The sequence below is a fragment of the Python bivittatus genome, unplaced genomic scaffold (genome assembly GCF_059951505.1).
Source record: "Python bivittatus isolate LINGU-HERP-01145 unplaced genomic scaffold, Pbiv_v1 ctg000670_np1212, whole genome shotgun sequence".
Lineage (NCBI taxonomy): Eukaryota > Metazoa > Chordata > Lepidosauria > Squamata > Pythonidae > Python > Python bivittatus.
Genome location: NW_028277094.1, coordinates 9,174,001 through 9,196,324, shown reverse-complemented (window position 1 = coordinate 9,196,324; position 22,324 = coordinate 9,174,001). Strand labels below are relative to the sequence as shown.

General features: G+C 42.0%; 1 protein-coding gene across 2 annotated transcripts in view; it reads left to right on the top strand.

Annotated features, from left to right (window-relative positions):
- The window catches only part of AFF2 (ALF transcription elongation factor 2), a 294,472-nt gene that overhangs the window by 165,809 nt on the left and 106,339 nt on the right, over window positions 1-22,324 (top strand). Inside the window, exons 5-7 of one of the 2 annotated variants that reach the window (XM_088151635.1) lie at window positions 8,160-8,252; window positions 13,501-13,537; window positions 13,883-13,934. In XM_088151635.1, coding sequence (XP_088007761.1) covers window positions 8,160-8,252; window positions 13,501-13,537; window positions 13,883-13,934 — 182 coding nt within the window. The remainder of the gene's footprint in view (window positions 1-8,159; window positions 8,253-13,500; window positions 13,538-13,882; window positions 13,935-22,324) is intronic. The other variant, XM_088151636.1, reaches the window with a different exon arrangement.

The window sequence follows — 22,324 nt, the reverse complement described above, 5'->3', positions numbered from 1 at the left end:
CCTTTCCTCTGTCTGAGAGAAGATGTCTTCACCTTCCAGAGAATGGTCCCTTTCGAGGAACCCTTTCCCTTCTTCTGAAAGGGACACTTTGTTTCTCAAGACCATGTTCACCATGGCTGCAGAGAACCCAAAACACTCCACCAGAGATGCTGCTATTTCATCCAGAGAGTTCTTTCCACCGACCACACTTTCTTCACCAGGTCCTCTTCCTCAGTCTCAGGAGAACAAATGTGTTGTGTCAGAGCTAAGTGGCTCTGTCACCCATCAAATCCATTCATACCTTTTGCCGAGTAAGGGAACTAATCATATGTACAATTTACTGGATAACCCCAACATCCCTACTAGCTTTCGATCTGGGTAACTATTGTTTTATTGTGCTGGACATCTACATTGTTTAATGTATCAGGAAGCAGGAAATCAAATGCTCTGAGTTCCTTACTGGGTTGTCAAACTCACAGATAATTCCTTTACATCCTGACACTTTGTCTATGGGATTTCCTTCATGGTCAGAGAGTCTCTGATTAAACCTAGACTGTCTGCCTTGCTTCCCACTGACTATGGGCTTCTTTTATGTTTTTAACAGCAGCTTTATATCCTCTGTAATATAGTTTTCCAACCTAAACCACAGAAGAGGGCAGCAACATACATTTCTGTACATTTGAAGTATTTGATAGTTGGTTGACAATACCTTGGCAAGAAGAGTATAAATTAACTGTTCTTTATAGCTGTCCGGCCAAAGCCAACTTTGGGATAAGACTTCCTCTATAAAGTCTAAACCAAGGCACAAAGGAAATTTTACAAGGAGTGAAATCTGGAAGGATGGAGGCTGGGTGGAGAAACTCGTGCGGTCACCCCAGGACAGAGAGCAGATGTCCAAAGTTCAGTGAAATTGTGACAGAAGCAGTCGGCAATTTAGGAATGTTCACAACAGGATTTGCAACCTCAGTCAAAATTAAGGATCACTCAAGTCTTGATTTTTTAATTGAATGGATTAAATGGATTTAGGATACTTTTTAGTTCCTGGCCAGTGTTCATTTTAAGAATAACTCTACTTTTTCCACTGCCTCAAATTCTTGCATTGCTTTCCCTCAAAAAACCTATTGGCAAAACTCAAAGTCAAAACAACCATTCATTTAAATAGCAGAAGGCTAGACTTAGTGTAAATAACATTTCTGACAATTAAGTTGTCCCAGCAGGTGGTATGAGTAAGGAATGGACTGGGGGTGGGGGGTGGGGGTTCATCTTTAGGTTTTTTTTAAAAAATGTGAACTTGGAAGAGATATATGAATTTTATTCCTGCGACCCTGCTTTTCTGGCTGCTTAGAGTAATTTCCAACAACAGCAAATGGGGATGTATCAAACCATAGGAAAACTTAAGGAAAAAGGCTTCAGCCAAAAAGAATGTTGCACTTTTTGAGAAGAGAAGGCAAAGAGAAAGCTTCCTTCGCCTCTGATTAGAAGGCAACTCTGAACGTTTAGACCAGATTTCTAAGATTCCCTACCTGAAACTGTTACTTATTCTTTCTTTTTTTTTTTCATTTTTTGCTGCAAAGATGGTGTGGCCCAGGGTCATTGGCGGGGCGGGGGGCACTCAAAAGGTGACTGCAACTCTGCAACTAAATCCCCCTTTTGTTTGTGTTATAGCCACCATCTTGATTTTTTTTATCTTTCCCGAGGATACCTCATGTTAGACACCAGGCTACTAACTTGTACAGAGTACGGAAGATGACCTTCACAGAAATAGTCCAGATTTGTTATCAAAGTGAGAAGGAGAAAAACATAACTTAAGTCCAAAACAAAGAGAAAGTATGAGGAACTAGCTCAGAGAGACACCTCCCTCATTCACATGAGTATAAGAAGGGGAGGGGGCATAGCACAATCAGACTTGCGAGATTCTATGATTACAGCCAATCTCAATAAAAGTACTTTTAGCCTTCCTGGGAGTTGACTCATGGTCTGGTCTACCTAGTGGGACTGACATAACTAGACCCAATAGGCAAATCTGCTTATCTAGAGCAGTGGTCTCCAGAGTGGGGTGCACATACCCAGGGATGTGCAAGATGGTCCTTTGGGATATGGGTAACAATATTTTATTTATTTATTTAATTTATTTATTAGATTTATCACCACCCATCTCCCCCTAATGGGGAACTCTGGATGGTTCACAAGATCCATTAAAACAATAAATATATATAAAATTACAGAAAATTTTATGTAAAAAATAAGAAATTAAGTTAATAAAACATACATGATAGATAGATAGATAGATAGATAGATAGATAGATAGATAGATAGATAGATAGATAGATATTTTTATAATGTACATAATGTATTAGCGTAAGAGTACATGTATAGAATTTATAAATAAAAACATACAGAGATTGCTTAAAAGATTTACTGAGAAGAATGTGTGATCAAAAATGTTTGGGGAATGTTGATCTACAGATCTTTAAGGCTAGAATCAGTACATTGAATTATTAGGTCTGGAGCTACAGATCTAATATTTGTTCATGTATTTATTTATATGCTTACTTACAGGGCTTATAGGTCATTCCAGTCAGCCAACTCTGAGCAGCGGATCTAACATGTATTTAGGGTTACAAATCAAAATTTAAAACAAATTGTAACATAAAATCAGGAGACATATTCAGAAAAATAAAATCAGTTCCTCCTAAGGAGGGGTAGTTTAGCATGAACCACCCCCCATGGCTTGATGGAACAACCACATTTTCACTAATTACCAGAAGGCCAAGCGAGAGGAGGCTATGGTTGCTATTCCATAGGAAGGAGACAGCAACTGAGGAAGCCCCTGAAGGTGGCAATGTCTGATTGAGGAGACACATTGAGAGCCCACCCTACTAGAACTTATCTGATAGGCAGATGCTACCACAAGAAGGTGGTCCTGCAGACTGGATTTATTAATATTGGAAAGATGTATGACTTCTGCTGCAGACACTGCCACCACACAATGAAGTTTATTTTATGTGGCATGCAGAATACCTATGGGTTTGCCAGCTATTACGGACCTAAGGTTTTCCTGAAGAATGTCACTGCAACCTGTTCTCTTGTTCTTTCTGATTTAGAGAGAGCATGGTGTAAAGGGAATAGAAGGCTAGTCCTTCTCCTAGCCTTTAATGCTCCTTACATATGGACGTGAACTGACAGAGATGGCAAGGAGGAAGATTGGGACCAGGGAATTCTGGGGGGTGATATTGGACTTCCTGTGTTGAGATTGGACTCGTCAACTGTCCAGTAGGAACAGAAGATAAATGTGATTGGTGTGCATGTGGGTTCAAACTTACCTAATTGTGTAACCAATCAAATCATACTGCAGTCCTAACCACATTTAGCCTTTGAAAGAACCGTATCTCTAAATATTGCAACATGCAGCACTCCAAGCTACTGTTATCAAATCTATGTTATCTATGTATGCATGGTTGAACATTGCGTTTAAACATCTCTAGGTTTAAAAACTAGGGACCCCAATATGCAGGCCCATTTTCAAGCAGCCTTTTCTTTTCCCCAAAAAGTCTCAAAAACTCCAAACTTGGGACAGAATGAACTGGAGACAGAGAACTGAAATTGACCAAATGCATCCATTCCTGGATCCCAGTTATTCCAAAGGGTTGATGCCAATCTTGAATGTAGACGCATCTCATTTTCGGTATGCCCTTGAACGATTGGGGATGTTCACCTTCAGAAGCCGCATGCAAAGAGGCCCTAACAAGTGGGAAATACATCATCAAAAGAAGCCCTGAGGGCAGATTAGCATACAACTCTTGAACCTCAGGTGTGTTGTTCAGATGTCACCATGGAGCTGCTATTTTTCTCCTCTTTTCTTTTCACTGACTTTAAAGGATCAAGAGCAGCACACACACTTAAGGCCTCTTTCCAAGAAAATAGTTGCCACTCTTATCTTTCTGCCAGAGCAACTCTGATTTTGTTGGTCTCAGAAAGGAAACCTTGTCACGAAATGTTAATCTCATTAACATTTTCCTAAAGTGGGAAGTGGGAAGTATCAGGAAGACAATACTCACATTTGAAGAGCCAACTGCAGCACTGTTCTTCTCTGAAAAGACCTGGTTGGGAAGCGTTCATTGACTTGCATCTTTCTCTCTATTTTTGTGAGCTGAGTTGTCATCTGGGGGCATCTCTGTCAAAATATGAGTTCCTCTTCTCAAGGCAGCAAGCAGGAAAATGCACATGTCACATAGCTTTTGCATCTCTCCAGCAAAGCACGATCAAAAACTCCCATTGGTAATTGCTGGAACATGATAATATATTGCATGTTGTGTTGGGGAGGGAAGGGAAGGGAAGAGAAGGGGGAGCGGAAGAGTGTTGTTTGACAGGTTTAACTCCAGTTCTGCTTTGTCTGATCACTGGTAATTGTCATCACTTGACATTTTCTGGAGTTATGAATAACATTCCCTGCGTAGGACTAGCTAGCACATTGTAGTTCTCTTGGGTGGTCCTCACAAGTGTGTCTTTCTAGCTTTCTCATGTGACCCCCTTTTAAACTATTGCTAATGAACAGTGTGTGCTACCCAGCTGAAGACAACCAAGACGCTATTAGCCAGAAAAATAATTAAGGCCATTTTTTTCCAAAATTAAAAGTCTTTTAAGAACTTATTAGCAATTATTGAGTACTATATTTTACATCCTCATGGCTCGTGCTTTCTGAAAGCAAGATGTATCACCTAAGAGATTGCTGTGAAAGGTTTCTAGCATGTGGTGTCAGTTTTTAAGAATATACACGAATACCCATGGTAATAGTATTTTCCCACCTCCCTTGCACTGAACATATCCCCCTGCACATACCACTGAAAAGTAGAGAGGTGACTTTTGAAGTCCCAGCACAGTCTTCTCTCTCTAGAGAGTGTGGAAACACACAGTCTCTTTTCCTACGATGTCCTGCATTTCCCAGTGGCCAACTCCCTTTTAATACATAGGGGACATAATTAGGTGCGATGGTTTTCTAACTTCCTACCTTTGGAAGAGAAGAAAACGTTGAGAAGGTTCCAGAGTCTCAAAGAGTCAAAAGCTCTAAACTCCATCTGCAACTCAGTCCACTGGCTGTATCATAGAAAAAATAAGTCAATCCATACAATAAATAAAGGATGTTCTTTTATTCTTCTACTTGTTGTTCTTGTAGACCGTGGGGTGAAATATGGAAGTGCATCAATCATCCTTAAATTTTGAAAGATCTGCCACACCATTCTTGCATTTCACTGTAGACGCCTGCAAACCTAAGGCCATTTTTCTGCAAAGACAATCCTCTACCATTGATCTAAGACCCTTCTAAAAGGTTGCATCTTTGGAAGATCGACGTGGCTGCTGTGTTTTTGCAGGACACATGATGATTTATCAATTCATTTATTATGAAATACATCTCCTATCTTTCTGCTTACTGTAGATAAGCCCTTAAGGCAGATTATAAAAATAGTTCCATCTAACAGAGAACATGGGAGGCGACTCTTTTTTTCAAACCTAACCGAATTGATCAGGCAACTTCCTCTCACAGAATGGAGAATAAGCTTCCATATTCTTGTTTGCACCAAGCAATTTGGAGAAATTTGGCCAGATCTAACGGCTTCCTTAGTCATAACACAGTCCTGTGCATCCATTTAATGATCTTGTTATAATTTAGTATCCCATTTTAATGAAAAGGAGTCATGGATTAGGTGAAATCAGTTAGAATATAACAAGGAAATGGAGAGTTCAGGTTTTGAAACCTCCTGTATGCTAAATTGACCGCTAATCTGCTACTGGCTGAGGGAGATGAGTTTAATTTCTTTAGGAGTTTGGCTACACTTTTGGAAAAATACAGATTATTGGTTTGGAGGCTTAGTGCATAAAGTAGAACTAAATGGTTTCAGGAATAATTCCAGAAGCAGGCACTGTTAGGCAGTTTTCATTCTGTCCCCTAATGAAACCAAAGACATTTTCTTTCAGGGCTTAATAGGTAAGCTCTTCTGGAATGAAATATATTCTGGGTACGTTTATCCCAATGCTTCTTTCAGTTGAGTGTTTCTGTGCATGGAAGCTCCATTTTGTGACAGTGGTTCTTGCCAGGTTGATCCTTTAAGGCAAGAAGTGTTACTCAGTAGTAAAGGTATCAGAATGAACCCCATTTAGCCAAGTTAACCACTGGATAACTATGGGCCAGTTGCCATCCAATCTACCTCACCAAATTGCTGTGAGGACCAAATCAGGGAAGAGACCTTTCTTGCAGAAACTCAAGATGAATATGTTTGTACTTTAAAACAAATGTTTTTGTCTGCTTTATTTCTGGGACCAAGTTCATCCTGACTCTTCACTCCTTCAAGAGTATCACAGAATTAATTGTTCTGCCTGCTAATTCTCTCCAATTCTTTTGAGAGCGGTGGGAGCCATTAATTCTTCTGCCCTAGAGACAAATTGTACCACAACTTCTTTTTTTGTGGCCACTCATTAGCATCTTCTGCATGTATGCTTCTCCATTCTTTACCTGAGGGCATCTACATCTACCTTTAAAATAACAACAGCTTCAGTGAAAAAAAAGAAGAAGAAGAAGAAGGTCCTGAACTGGTTTGATGTCTACCCCTCATTAATACAATTTTAAAAAATGGAACCAGTTAAAACAATGTTTCAATCTTTAGTTTTATTTTTTTAGGAATGAAGACACTTGAGCCAAATCAGCCTCAAAGTCAACAATTCTCAAGCATTGTTTCTGAAAGCTCTGTCTTTTTCTTCTTCTTTTTCCAAGTGCACAATTTAATACAAGAAACCTGAATCCTTTCCATTAGTTAACACAATTTTGGAAACACTGGCCTTCTGGAATGAAGCCGTGGTCTAGACTCAATTTTCCTGCATCCAGCTTGAAATAATGGTGTCCCCTTTTCACCAGAGCACCAGAAGATAAGCCCAGATGTGATTCTGGTCAGCCCCTCAAAAGCTTTAAGGAACAGCCAGTACAGCACAGTGGCTACGGTGTTGGATTCAAACAGATCCAAGGTCAAGTCATGAAAATGAGTGACTCTCTCTCAATCCAATACCAGTCAGCCCCACTAGGTAGACCAGGCCATGAATCAACTCCACAGAAAGACTAAAACTACTTTTATTGAGATTGGCTGTAATCACAGAATCTTGCAAGTCTGATTGTGCTGGATCTTCTCTGCTTTCGTATACTCATGTGAATTAGGGAGGTGTCTGTCTGAACCACTTCCTAATGTTATCTGCTTGTTGTGGAGTTGAGATATGATTTTTCTCTCATTGCTTTGGTAATACAGCTTGCATATCTATGTCAGGGTCATCTTCCTTACTGTCCACACTACTTCAGAGGGTTGCTGTTGTGGGCATAAAATAAAGGGAGAGCCCAAGTCAGGTGGTCTTGAGGTCTTGGAGGAAGGACCGAATATAAAGTAACATCATCGTCATGACATGCAGGATCTATAGGTTATGCAATGATTGGGTCAAAAGTTGTTCTGTCTGAATGATCACTGGGAGACATGGCTGAGGCAATCTATACCCATTAATCATGATGGTGTGAGAAGGCGTTGCACAGATATGTTAGATGAAGCACTTTCTTTCCATTCCAGATGTACACTTTTAAAGAAAATAGTTATGTTACTTTGTCTGGGTTATTGACATGAGTGTTGTAACCTTTTTAAAAATTGATTGTATTGCTTTACTTCCAATTACATCTTGATGAGTTATATGCTGCTCAGAGTTGGTGGATTGGAGCAACCTGTAAGCCCTGCAAATAAACAAAGAAATACACAAACAAATTAAAATCAAATGTCCCTGCTTTTCATTAAAGATCGAAGTCAAAAAAATACACACACAAAAGCACAAAAGCAGGCAAGCTCAAAAAATGCAGTCCACCTCTGATTTCACACATCCCATTCCACTCTGTTTTTAACTGCCTTCTGTTGAATAAACCACCATTGGTTGGTGCGCTCTTCACTTTCATACCTGAAGCATAGTTTACAAGTCACAGTGGCTGTGTCCCCACAAGATATTGAACCAATCCCAAACAATGTTATGACTTAGCACAGCCTGTGAGTCCCACCAATATGACTTTGGGGATCCCTCTAAAATTAAAAGCAAAGCAAAGGGAAAGCCAATGGATTGGTCCTCAGTTGAAAATATACTCCTGTGTTTGTTTGCTTCATTGCTAGGAGATGACCCATTCTTGGCCTCCACCTCTCACTGCTATCCACACTCCTGGGAAAGCTGAACAGAACAAATTTGCCATTCCAAGCAAGGTGCAGGTAGGTTTAAGAGCAGACGTGCAAATACGTATTCGTTCAGAGACATTAAATCACAGTGTAGTGCATCAGTCCATTCTGTATGTTGGGACTACAGCTCCCAGAATGCTCTAGGAGAAAGCATGGCCATTGGTAATATTTTGTAATGCCAACATATCTAATGATACCTGATTGGATAATGCTGATATAGGCTCTACATGGGTCTGCCTTTGAAGGCCATTACAACTGGTCCAAAATGCAGTGTGTGCATAGTTTTGGGTGCCCCTTGATTACACCATTTGCCTGTATTGCACTCTTGGTGTACCAGTGCAGTGGTTTCCAGTTTCCTTCCAGGTGCAATTGAAGGTGCTGGTTCCCACCTTTAAAGCCCTGCATGGCACGGGGCCAGGTTATTTGCAGGACCGTCTCTCCTGGAGGGTATCTGCCCATTCCACCAGATGGAATAGGGTGGACTTGCTCTAGGTCCCTTCTCTTAAATGTTGTCATCCAGCAGGACCTAGGAAGTGTGCCTTCTCAGTCGTGGCCCTTGGCTTGTGGAACACCCTCCCTCCTGAGATCCAGCAGGCCCCAGTTATTGTGATTTTTTTATCTATTGAGGAGTGTTGTTTTAGGGCGCCTTAAGGTTTTTTTGGTTTTATTTGAATGCTGGTTTTAATGTTGTTTTTTTTAATGTTTTTATTGTCAGTGTGAGCCACCCAGAGTTATGGGATATCAGATGGGCAACCATTGAAGTCTTTTAAATAAATCAATAAAGTGTTCCCTTTAAAAATACCCTGTCTTATGGTAACCATTTAAATTCTGTAGGATAGAAAAAATAAATCAGTGAGAAGGCTAGAAAGGGAACAGGAAATATGGGTGAAATTCTTCCAGCTGGGATGCAGGGCTCTCGAGCTTCTTGACGAGACGGCGGAAGACGACGTAAATGTCCTTTTGTAAATCACTGGAATAGCATGGTGTCAGCCCCGCTAGGGAGACCAGACTAAGAAATCATAGGATGGCTAAAATGATTTTTTATTGAGATTGGCTATAATAACAGTGTTGCAAGTCTGATTGTGTTGTACCTCTGCCTCCTCCTTGTGGTTCAGGGATTTAGGGAGGTGTCTCTCTGAGTCGCTTCTGAATGTGATCTGGATGTTCTGGACTTCAGAAATGTCTCAGCCCCTTTTGCCTTGGCAGCGAAGCTTGCCAGTCTCCCTCAAGGCCACCTTCCTTCCTCTCTACACGTGGGCATTCAAAGGGGAGATGGGCTGGGGCAAAGGATGGCAGGTGTGGGATGACATTGTCATGTGAATCGCATCTCTTGTGTCAGATGTCAAGATTCAGGCACAGAAGGATGGTGCTTGTGGGATGATGAGGCACAGGTATCGTTGTTTCAGCATCATCCCAGTTTGCTGTGGGCACTGTTGAGCTGCAGATGAGGGCGCGTGACTTTCCAGGGAAGATTAGCTGCAGCTCAGATAAGGAAGACTTAGTTCACCCAAAGCTGAGGAGAGCTTGTAAAGAACCATTCCTGCATCTTCATGGGAAAACAGGGCAGGGAGAGCCTGCGAAACCTGGTTTCTGGAACTCTTTCTAGCAGAAATTTTACTAGCAGAATCTGTATTTTCTTCTGCATGACAAAGTAACACGCTGCATCTGTGGGTGGGTGCATGCGTGGGTGTGGGTACCCTTTCTCTCCAGGGACTAGCGAGGTGTGTGTATACAAGTTGCCTATACGTGTGTGCACATGGTTCTCATCCAAATGGGTGTATATGTATTTATTTCCTCTACGAGTGCATGCATTTCGGTTGTCCCCCTGTATTGTGTCTGTGCATTTGCATGCATATATGCAGAGGGCATAGGGAATGGCCTTGAAGGACAGGAGGAAAAGCCACTACCAGTAATGGTCAGATAAGTGGGGCTTAACTTGAGAAAACAACTCAGATAAGCCGCTTCCTAGCTCACATGAAGATAAAGTGAGAGAGGGGGTGAAACACATTCAAACTTGTAAGATTCTCTTACCATAGCTTTACGGTTGAAGGAGTGCTGACCTCTATGGCTTTAGTTTCCTAGTCTGGCCTACCTGATGGGACTGACAATATGGGAACCCCAGGGTGAGCTGCATTGGATCTTTTGGGGTTATCATGACTAGAAAAGAAGAGGAAGCAGGGTTAAAATGAAGCAGACCTTGGCATTCTGAGCCACTGCCCACCTGTCTCCCCTGTAGGAAGCGTTAGGCCAGTGTTGTCCAATGCTGGCTGGGGAATTCTGGGAGTTGAAGTCCACTCATCTTAAAGTGGCCAAGTTTGGACAACACTGCATTAGGGAAATTTGGGAGTCTTTTCTTCTGCAACCTTTGGCCTGATTTGGCCCATTTTCTACCTCAATCTTTCTTTTGATGGCTTCTCCCACCACCTCGCCATCGGTCCCTCTCTGTTCTATTTTCAGAGAGTTATTCTGCTGATGGAGAGAGAGGGGATCCTGAGCCAATTTAAAATCACTTCTTGATCATATTCTGTTAGGTTGGAAGGAATAAAAATGCTCCCCCTTCCCAGGCTTAAAATGGCTCAGTGGCAGCTGCATAATGTTGAATCTCCCCAGCTTCATTCCCACAGCAGCAAGCCCTCAGAGCTTGGCTTCTGAGCACATCTGAGCATGGGAGGGGGGAGGACCTGCGCTGGTAGAGACACCTTAAATTGAATATTCCCAGCAGAAGCGTAATCAAATGCATTAGAAATGGAGAGCACTCATTTTTGCAATTCATTTTCTCCCTCCGACTCTCAAAGATAAAGTGCCATGTTTGCGACTACAACATGATTTGCTTCCCAAGGACTGAGTGGCAGTGTGGGAAAATATCAGGAGCTAATCACGCCTCCAAGAAGGTAGAGGAGATTCTTTAATAGCTGCAGCATCCCATAGATCCAAACTGGTTAACCAAATGACAGGATTAGAGGCCCGGGCTTTCGTTTTTGCGCAGAATAGCTATCATTGGATTCATCATAATCAAACAGGAAGGGCTGAATGCACATGGGCCGCAATTCACAGTAATTGTGCCATGCCTTGCTGCGTGTGCCTTCTCTGTACCAGACATGCTTTATGGCTTCTTCTTACCACTGGATTTCCGTACGACGTGGACCACTGCAAAAGCATTTAACTGTACACTTACTCATTCAGGATCTTTATCCATCCCCTTTCGGTCCCACCGCTGGTGTGCCAGAGTGATTAAAATCCACAATTAAACTATTGCACTAGTAAAAGAGATTTTTTGTAAATAGAGCAAAGTGAAAGACCAGATCATGGGCATGGAAAAAGCAAACCGGTCTTTAAAGCATGCACATACAGTGATACCTCGGGATACGAACGCCTCTGCTTGCGAATTTTTCAGGTTACGACCAGCTCTGGCCCCAAAATTTTACCTCGGTTTGCGAACTCCGCCTCGGGGTACGAGCCATTTTCCGCCCGTGCCACGTGGTCCGCGGCCATTTTCTGCCCGTGCCACGTGGTCCGCGGCTGTTTTTCCGGCCCTGCCGCGTGGTCCGCGGCCGTTTTCGCGCCGCGCCGGGCTGTTTTCGCGCCGCGCCGGGCCGTTTTCGCGCCGCGCCGGGCCGGGCCGTTTTCGCGCCGCGCCGCGCCGGGCCGTTTTCGCACCGTGCCGCGCTGCACCCGGCCATTTTCGCGCCGCACCACGCCGCGCCCGGCCGCTTTCCGTGTGGTCCGTGGACGCCAGAACGGATTAACAGTAATTACATTGAACCTTATGGGAAATTGCCTCGGGTTGCGACCAAATTCGGGCGGAGGGCGGAACGGATTAACCGGATTTACATTGAACCCTATGGGGAAATTTGCCTCGGGGTGCGACCAAATTCAGAGGGCGGAACGGATTAACCGGATTTACATTGAACCCTATGGGGAAATTTCCTTCGGGTTACGACCAACTCGGGATACGCCCAGAGTCACGGAACGGATTAAGTTCGTATCCCGAGGTACCACTGTACATACTTCTAGAATCTATCACCCCAAAATGGGTTAAAATAATTCTGGCTTTTCTGAGGAATAGATATTAGGATGAGGAACTCCATAACCTGAGCAGCACACAGGAGGAAGGGCCCTACTCACACAGCACCTCTCAAAGCATAGCCTCTCCTATGATCTCAATGGGTGGACAAGGTCATGAGTTAATTCCACTGAATTCCTTCCTTCCTTCCTTCCTTCCTTCCTTCCTTCCTTCCTTCCTTCCTTCCTTCCTTCCTTCCTTCCTTCCTTCCTTCCTCCCTCCCTCCCTCCCTCCCTCCCTCCCCATCCATCCATCCATCCATCCATCCATCCATCCATCCATCAGAAGCACCAAAAAAAAAAAATGTGGCCCAGAGTGACCACAACTAGCTACCTTGGCTCTGAGAGCCGACCCAGACTAAGGCTAAAAATTTGAAAAAAAATTATTCAGTTTGAGGCCATCAGTGGTTTAAAGTGTTCAGTCTTTGAAAGGCTGAAGGCATCTACTTCACCTCTTCAAATGTACATGTCTGAAACCCTACCCCAAATGAACTCTGGGCTGTCTGTTTTTTGAGTGTAGCCTGTAATGCCCCCATGCAAAGCCTAGGGCAGCCATTGTGCTCTGAGAAATTGTGCGTCCTGGTTTATGCTATTCATGGGGGTTTGCAAAAGAGTAACTGATTGGTTATGTGCCACCAAGTCAGGGCTGACTCTTAGCAACCACATAGATAGATTGTCTCCAGGACTTGCAATAGATAAGAAGAAGGAAATCATAAAATAACAGCAGCATGCTCTTTTATGCATTTAAATGTGTTGGCAACTCACCTGCAGGAATCCTTGAACTGGTAAAATTCATAGCAGTCATGCTAATATTGTAGGTGAATATGTGCCCAACTATATCACAAACGTATGACAAATATGGATCATAATCTTTCAGAAGCTATAGCAGACATGGACCCTAATATCTTGGTAGCTATAAGGAAGCAGGATATCTCAATGGTGGATTTCATTATTTGTATGCAGAAGCTTTCATGTTTGTTCCTTGACACCTGCAGATAGGGCTGGGGAATATACTGTATGTCTGAAATCCTGAAGATTGGCAAATGTTCTCATTTAATATCAGCGACACAGGTCTTGGGAGTATGGGGGTGGGGACAAATGAATGAATATTCATCTATAGTTAAGCTTGTATTAGAGAAACACTTTAGTGGGCTTACCTTCTTTGTCAATGTATCCATTCTGCAATTAATCTAACACATTTGTTTGTTTCCATTTGTAGGATTGCCAGCATCTGACCTCAGGATACAATGTGCAAAGTAAGTCTTCATTGCTCTGAGGGTAAACCAGCCTCCTGACACTTGGGGCGCTCTAAGAATGCTGCACTATACTCCACCATCTCCAACCAGTGTGATCTGAGAGAAGACAACCTCTCTAAACCATCAGCTTTTCTCTTGATCTATTGTCCTGTAAGACAAAGGATGGGAAGTTCAGCTCCGCCCCACAGAAGAAGTTAGCTTTTGCATGCTCCTCATTAATGCTTTGTCCTATTAGGGGTGATGGCCAAAGGTGGCATCACTTGCCCTTGAGAGATACTGTGGGGTGACGCGCAGTTGCCACAAAAATCAGAGCAATGAAAGTGACTTTGCTTCATTTATTTTCAGAATGGAATGAGCCTACCAGTAAAGTTGCAACCAAATCCGTGCCACAGAAATCGTAAGTACTTTCGTTTTCTTTTTAGTTACAGCTTGACACATTTTAAGTGGGCCTAAGGATGAAACTGATGACTGTCTTCCACTGTCTGATCTGGGTTAAGACCAGGGAAATCTGGATTCAGATCCGCATTAAGCCATGTAAGTTACCGGTTCACTTTGTTTCACACTTCTTGATATATTCATGTCAGGTTAAAGACTTAAATAACCACCTTCTTCTCATGAAACCTGATTAATATTAACCTTGATCAGCTTTTGTGGTGGCTTAGCATGTTGGACAAACCTACCCCATTTGGTTAGTTTACAATTGGATACATTGTGTAAATCCAGAACGAGAGCTAATTCAATAACCAGGCTAAGCGTATCATATGAACTTAGATGTTATCTCTTAGACTGACCTACCCATTGGGTTCTTTTGTGGATAACGTAGGAGGCAAAAGAATTGTGTATATAGTTCTCTTGCATGGAAGATAAAATAATTTGCAAAGGGTGCTGGGGAACTGATTGATGAAGTGACCACCAAAGAGAGAATGATGCCCTGGTGGATAACTTTTTCATCGTCCTCTGCTTTGTGCCATCTTCCTCAAGTTTACTTCTGTTTTCCATTTTTGCCTTGAGTTTCGTTGGAATAGTCATTCATTCTTATTTGTGAAAAGCCTTGGTCAAAAGGCGTGTTGAGAGCAGCAAGTCTTGCAGAGTCATGACGTCATGAGCTAGAATGTCCTTGATAGATAGCCTGTCCTGCCTTTTCTTGAAGACCCCTTGAGAGAGAGACCCTTCTGTTCCCCAGATCAGTTTCATGGTTGAGCAGCTGTCTCAAGAAGTTTCTCTAAACTGCCCTTCTGCCTTTTAAGATGGTTAGATCCTGTTCTGCTCACTGGGAATGTAGAAACCCAATGAATGGACTCCGAGGGAGAGAAGAAGTTGACTGAGGAACTTTTGGGTCTGCTGGAAATTCCTGTTTGGGTCACTCTTGCTTTTTAAAAGCAAATCAGGGCAATGATGAGGGTCTTCTTATATGATGACATGGACGTTACCACACACTACCACCAACTGGCTGAATGCTGGTAATAATTACACTGAGAAGGTTAAAAAAAGGGAAAGGTCACTGATTGGTTGGACTGAATCCTGCTGGGGGAAAAGGAGTGGTGTATGGCTTGGAGACTGACCCCTTGGGCAGCCACTGGATAATTGATATAAGCTGCAGCACAAAGGCCTTCACAGAGAACACCAATGGGTGGCAGGAGAATTCTGGGCCAAGAAGGTGCAGTGGTTTGGTGAAAGAAGGACAGAGCTCTGGAACAGCTCAAGAATCCTTTGACAGGACAGTGATTCCATCTCTTCACAATTTCTGTAGCTACCAGGGCTTTTCTTCTTTTTTTCCTTTTCTTCTTTTTTTCTTTTGGCCTACTGAGTCTGCCTGAGGGCAGGAGTCTACCTCCTTCCTCCTCACTGTTACCTGTCTTAACTACATTGTATTGGAGAATTCCCCAGCATGTCAAGGGAACCAGAAGCATAGACTTAGAATGTCAATCATAACTTGCTTCTGGCGATAGGATGTTCTGGGATTGGGGGTTTGAGCACACAGACTCCATCCATTTTTGTTAATATTTTTTGATAGGCAGAGTAGCCATAAAAAAAAAAAGGAAATAAAGCATTCCCTGTCATTTCTATTTTGCCATGTTTTACAAGAAGAATGCTGATCTGCAAGGGGAAGGATACAGATTTGGAGGGGAGGCTGGCCAGATGCTCAGTGTGTCTCTCTGCTTTTCACTGTTGCACCATGATGCTGTGTCACAAAAAACACACAGCATTGCCTTGCAGAAAGTTATGTAGAGTTATTTTATTTAATGGGGTTGGCATCATGGTGCCTGTGGGTAGTAAATTTCACAGCAGTTGGCATCTACTTAACACTCCCCCCCCCATAAGAATATTTCAAAATAGCAATAATTTTAAGACATCGAACAAGATTTAGGCAATCTCATAGGATGTTGCAAAAATGAGATTGCCATAACTTTATCCGTTTTTGATGAACTTGCAAGATTGCAGCAGCATCACCTCAGTCCAAAGCATCACTGGCATCTGATTCAGAGCTGTGCCAAGGAGCAGAAATTCAAGTTGCTCTGCATCAACTCAGAGCAAGTTGACTTGATCTGGCCAGCTCTTCTTCTCCAGAAGAAAGAGGTTTCTGACCATTAATCCCTATTTTCTGGATCCAGATTGAAGTGCTGCAGGTGCTCCAACCTGAACTTGAAAGGAAAGGGCTGCTTCAAACAGAAGGGTCCTTCAGTCCAAGATGTCTCAAACTGAAATGCCCATTCAAAGTTCTGCATGGCCCAGATGGAGATGGATGGGTGGGCAGGTGGTTGAATGAAGACAGGTACTGTTTTGGTGCCCAACACCTGTAAAGGTTACACCTAGAATTACCGTCTCACCAATAAACTAGTAGGCATGTTAGCTATAACAACAGCAACCCAGTTTTGTATCTTTAAGCAGAAGTGTGTTAGGATTGCAACCTAGAAGGGTATTGTAGGTGAGTTTATCGGAAAAGGCAGCCTTGTGAGCAGTGTGTTGCAAATAATAATAGAGGCATTAATCATGGTGTATAGTTTTATGCCAGATTTTGGAACAGGGAGAGAAGATCATTCTTGACCTCTCTGGTAGGCAATGTACTTAATGGGTGAAAGGCCTTTTATGGGAAGCTAGATCTAAACCTGAAGACAGGAAGTAGGGAATTTTGGTGACCTCGGCTCTTTCTGGCCCTATCTAATCCAAGGGTCCAGTAGTATTGCTCACTTCTTAAGGAGAATCAACTACTGCCCCCTGGATGGTGATGGATTTTACACACGATCATTCAAAGCCAAAATATAGAGTTGTTCTTATTTTTAGTTTCTAAGCCAGATTGCTACAGTGCTTCTCCTTGTTCTAGTGATAGGTTGTTCAGGCAGGTTCAGAGAACGTCTGCGGAGGAATGGGTGCATTGAGTTTGGAAACCTCGCCTTGTTCAATTCAGTTTCCCAGCTCTGCTTATGGGGAGCTGGGACCTTGTGGATGTGACTTTTGTGGATGTGACTTTTGTGGATGTGACTTGCCGACTCAACCTGCCTAAAATCTGAATCATTTGATAGAAAGTTATTGTTCAGTACTGTGACTCCTATTAAATCCCATATACTTGCTAGTCATCCTCCATTCTTCCTTAGTTTAGAAAATTCAGGTAAATAGAGGAGGAGGAGGAGGAGGAGCAATTTCAGGCCCTTGTAGCTGGTAGGTGACATAGCTGGCCTTGATACAAGATTAGCAAGGTGATTTTTTTCAGATAACTAGAATTCTGACCTTGACTTGGCATTTCCATGGATATGGAAATGACACTGGATGCTCTGAATGAACACAGCCCTTTATTTATTTACTGATTACTTGCTTACTACAGACTTTTATCAGCCCAGGCAGTTTACAACCATAAAATACATGACAACATACAGTAAAAGTAAGATCTCCCTCTGTTCCCCAATAAAACCACTGTATCAAAACTAAAAATAGCCACCAACAGTAACAAAATACAGTGGGAAAAATGCCACCCCACATTACCGCTGAAATGTCTATTGAAACAGAACAGTTCTTTCTTTAGAAGAAATCAAATAACAGTATCCTTCAACGTGGCATTTTTCAAAGAACAAGAGAATAGGCCTCTGCCCCCACCTAGAAAACAAAATTGAGTCAGCAGATGAAGGAGGAGAAAACAGAAGTACAAAAAGTGGGATGCATTTCAGTTTTTTTCTATTTAGGATGCATTCAATTAGGAAGTGTGGACTGAGAGCTTACGTCAAAGCTTTCACAGAAAAGGTGTGCTTTGAGATGGGTTTTATGGGAAGTAAGAAAGTGGAATTAGGAAGGAATTAGCCTTGCTTGGGATCTGCCTCCTCAGACAGGGCCATTCCACGTACTCAATAATTTCCAGTAGCTTATGGGCATAACCTCTTAGCTTTGAAAGTTATTTGATGACAAGGAAGGAATCCCATTAGGAGTTCTAATGTCCTTCTTTGATTTCAGCTGAACTGTTAGGAAAATCTTTGCAAGAACATGGCTGTGTAACAAACAGAGCAGGATCTATTGGGTTTAATAGCAGCCTAGATGGCCTCGAAGTGGATCCAAGCCAAGGGCTCACTACCAAACAGGGCAAAAGAAATCATGGTGATGAGGTTAATGCATTCTCAAGAACAACTGCAATATGCAAATTTAGCCTTCTCAGCAGCAGAAAACTAAAAAGTAGTGGCATGCCTTTACAATCACTGATGGGTAAACAGAGAAAATGCCTTTGATGGTCAAGAAATGCATGTTCTTTCCCAATTTCACTGGGTTTTTTTCTTTAAAAGTGAACCACACATTACCCTTAAATGACCAGACTTCATGCTGCAATTCAATCAGCATCCAAAAAAGTGGATGAAAAGGTATTGCTCCACTGGTAGCTCTAAGCAACCAAGGACAAGACGAATGCCCATTAAAGAGAATCATAACTTTTTATAGGAAAGAATATGGCAAGCCACTTTCAAATTTTGCCCACTCTTGATGAATCTCATATGTGAAGATTATAATAATAATATTAAGATAGTACCAATAGTAATAGGTGCCTTAGGAACACCACTTGAACTGGAGCACCACTTGAACACCATCAGCATTGACAAAACCACCCACAGTCAGTTGCAAAAGGCAGCTTTACTTGGAACAGCTTATATCCTGCAACGATACCTTGAACGCCATCAAACCATCAGACAACATCTGCCTATCCAGGTCCTTGGGAAGGACTCGATGGGTAGACAAAAATGCCAAATCCAGTCTAAACATCTGTGGAACCAACCATAGTAATAACAATAATAATGGATATATAGATTGCAGACTTCCCAACCCAATGCCTTCCAGGTGTGTCAGATTTCAGTTCCCATAATATACAGCTGTTCCTTTAAATATTGTATCTGAGTAGTCTATCAGATCCATTTCAACAATCCTGAGCAGGATTCACCACTATCGACTCTATAAGAAACTCTAATTAAGAAGGTGTTTTCAATGATCTTTTAAAAATTTCAAATAAAAGCAAACCGTGGGCCATTATCAGCTTCCAGTGATAATTGCCCCTAGATTCTAACCCTGAAGACTGAGTATACTTGTTGGAAATCTGTTTGAAAATGGGAACACACTTCAGGATATCTGGCTGCACTTGAAGAAGATTCATCATTTCTTTTTGGAGCTTCTCTGCCTTGTCAAAACGAATCATCTGGGAGCCCAGAAAGTAAAACAAAGCAAAGCAAAACAAAAAAAAATGGCAATGTCTTTATGAGTTGAATTAAAGGTAATTCATTCTTTGAAACGCTTCAGCAGGAGTTCCTTCTGAAGAGCAATCAGGCTTCAAGAGGATTTTCATTGCACGCTTTTCATATTGGATAATGTGACAACAATCAATAATGCCATTCAGAACATTCAAAGCAAAATGCAGTCGTGTTATCTGAAAGTTAACAAGGAACATTAAACGATGCAATTTAGTTGGAAGTGGCATTTGAATTCCCTTTTAAGCCTTTAAGCTTGAAACTTCTTTTTCTTCCCAACCTCTGTGCTGTTTGTCACCGGAGATATCCAAAGGAATGCAAACTTTCTCTTTTTATTAGAGACTTATTATCATTATTAACGTGGTTTTATTAGCGGCTTCTCGCTTCTAATACTCCCGGCGTTAGGACATTTATGATTCCTTTGGGTCATGGACGTTGTTCATAGGCTGCCTCTCCTCTTGAAAGCCAACAAGAGAAGTTACCAACATGTAAGGGGGCATATTTTCAAAAGGCTCGACACCTGCAAAAATGTACTTTCCACTTGGTGATGGGTTGATTGATTTTTAGCTGAAAAACTGTGAAAAGAGGAAGCCATACCACCACAGAGCAAGGGCAGCAGAAGGATCAATTGGTTGAGATCACCTACGTGACTGTTCTCATGTCCCTCTGCTTTCTTGCAACTCATTCTCAAGGCCGCCTATCTGACCAGATATTTTACCGTGGATGGAATACCTCCATATTCAGTATGTGATCCCAGATTAGCTGGGATCTCGAGGAAAGAAGGTGTCCTCACAAAAGGGTGATGATGGAAATGCCTCCTGAGCAGTAGCTCCATATCTGAAGAAGTTGACTCTTCCCAGAGATTGAGAGATTCGGGAAGAAGATATTTCCACTTCCCTGAATATACACCCATTGCACAGAACAAGTTCACCAGTAAGGTTTCAGTGCAAGTATAATATTAATAAGCAGCTTAGGCAATATTTATTGAAGACAAATAATTAAGATCAGTGTGCCTCGCAGATGAAGCCATTCCTCAAACTAATTTCCAAATGAGTCTCTTAATTTGTTTTCATTATTTAGTGGCTCACTTGCTTTTAGACTTTCCCATCAAAATAAAGTATTTGCTAGCCTCACCTAATAAATGGCCTGCTCTCAGGATGTTTATAAATTACTTTAAAAGATTCTGTGACAAGGGGGATTTAATTCGGTTATATGTTAACCACCAAGTCCTGAATAATTTACATCTCTGGCCTAACTAGTGTGTTAAATGGGGCAAGGAAAAGGGTCCCAGCTGAGAGAACACATATAGATACCAGGTTTATGATATATCACTGAAAAACAATTCACACCTTTATCAGATCAAGAGGTTCCCGTTTTGAATTCTCCAACTGACCACATGGGTGAATACTAATAGGGATTGACATCCAGAATGTCTGGAGGCCACCTGGAAACAGCTAAGGTGATCAGCTGTAAGATTATGAATGTTCTGCACCTAAATCTGTATGAATTCCTGGGCACTGTGGTATGGGATGTTGGGTGGCCTGGGCATGGCTGAATTCAGTGCACGTGAACATTAGAAGCTTCCAGAAATTGGCAGAATGAATTATTTAGCAGTTCCGGAAGCCTCTCCAGAAGCGTCATTCTCCTCTGACATCACCTATCAAAATCCTAAGTGGTAGGCCAGATGACTTATTTAACACCTGCGTTAAATAAGTCCATGGGAAAATATGATACAATGAAGTACTCCTTCAGCTGGTCATCTAATATAATCTTATTTGAAATAACAATCGGACGGCGGTCAATTCTTTTTTCAGGGGTGGACGCATTTCTTTTCAGGCCCTCCACTTTTTTTAGGGTGAGTTGATGCCAACGTCGGCTTTAGTTTCTAGAAAATTTCTCAGCATCCAACAACTGTACGATGCTATGTAGCAATTTGACTTCAAAGAGGAAAAGGTGCTGTAGCGTGCATGGAGAGGCCTCATATGGCCATGCCGGTACCTCTTTAAAGTAGCTGCTTCTTTTCCCAAGGTCAAGTGGCTGCTTCCATAGCTATGGCACAATCCCAGGAAAAGATGTATTTGGTTGAAGGAGTTGCCAAAGAGTGCTCCATATGTGACCAAAGTCTTTTAGCCTTTGAACCTGAAGTATTGCACAATCTTAGTTTATATAAATGTTGGCCAAGTGCCCGCCATTAATCTGATTTCAAGCTCACTTCATAGACAGGGCGAAAGAGAAGACGGAGTCAGAGTAAGAGGAAAACACATTCCAGGAAGAGAAATAATGCATAATCCCACTTTCTTTCAGGTCTAGCCACACCTCTGCTTGATTAAATCACATTCATATTAACCTATGTCCTTTTTTCAACAGAAATAAGGCTACTCATGTCCGGTCTATCCAAATCAAATATTGGAGAACCTTCCAGAATGTCTTATCAATTCTTTTAAGGTTCAGGAAATCTTAATTCTTATGTCTAGAGGTTTCTTTGTTCTAATGTTAAAGAGGAACTGATGCTATTTACCTGCCCTGGTTTTTAGTACTGGATCAAAATGCTAAGAAGCTTCCCTGGCAATAAAGCCCTGAAAATTAAGTTCTGACACAACGCCGAAAAGAAATGTAAAAAATTGCCATTAAAGCTCTGAACTCGGAAGAAATGTTGCTTACAAGCGTCACAGACAGGTTCTTAATTGAAATAATCTGCTTTCTTCTGTTACTTAAAAAAAAAGAGGGGGAAAGGAAAAGGAAGATGAAGAAGAAAGGAAGAAAGGAAAGAACAAAAGAAGATTATATCTTGGATAACTTTGTTTTTAAGTGAAAACGGCTGTGGTTCAAAACAGAAAGAGTTCCGTAGCATGAAATTCAAATCAGCCCCAGCCCAATTTAAGGGATTCAAAGAAGACTCAATGAGGTAAAACCAACAAAGCTTAACCACGAACGATGGGATTGAGGGTTAACTTTTTTGAAGCTTGAAAGCGGGGCTGCATAATGTCATTCAGGTTGAGGACCTTTGAAGGACCACTCGTAGTCTTTGAAGTGTATGCAGGGGGTTGCCTTCCAAATCTAAACAGGATGGAGGCAGGAC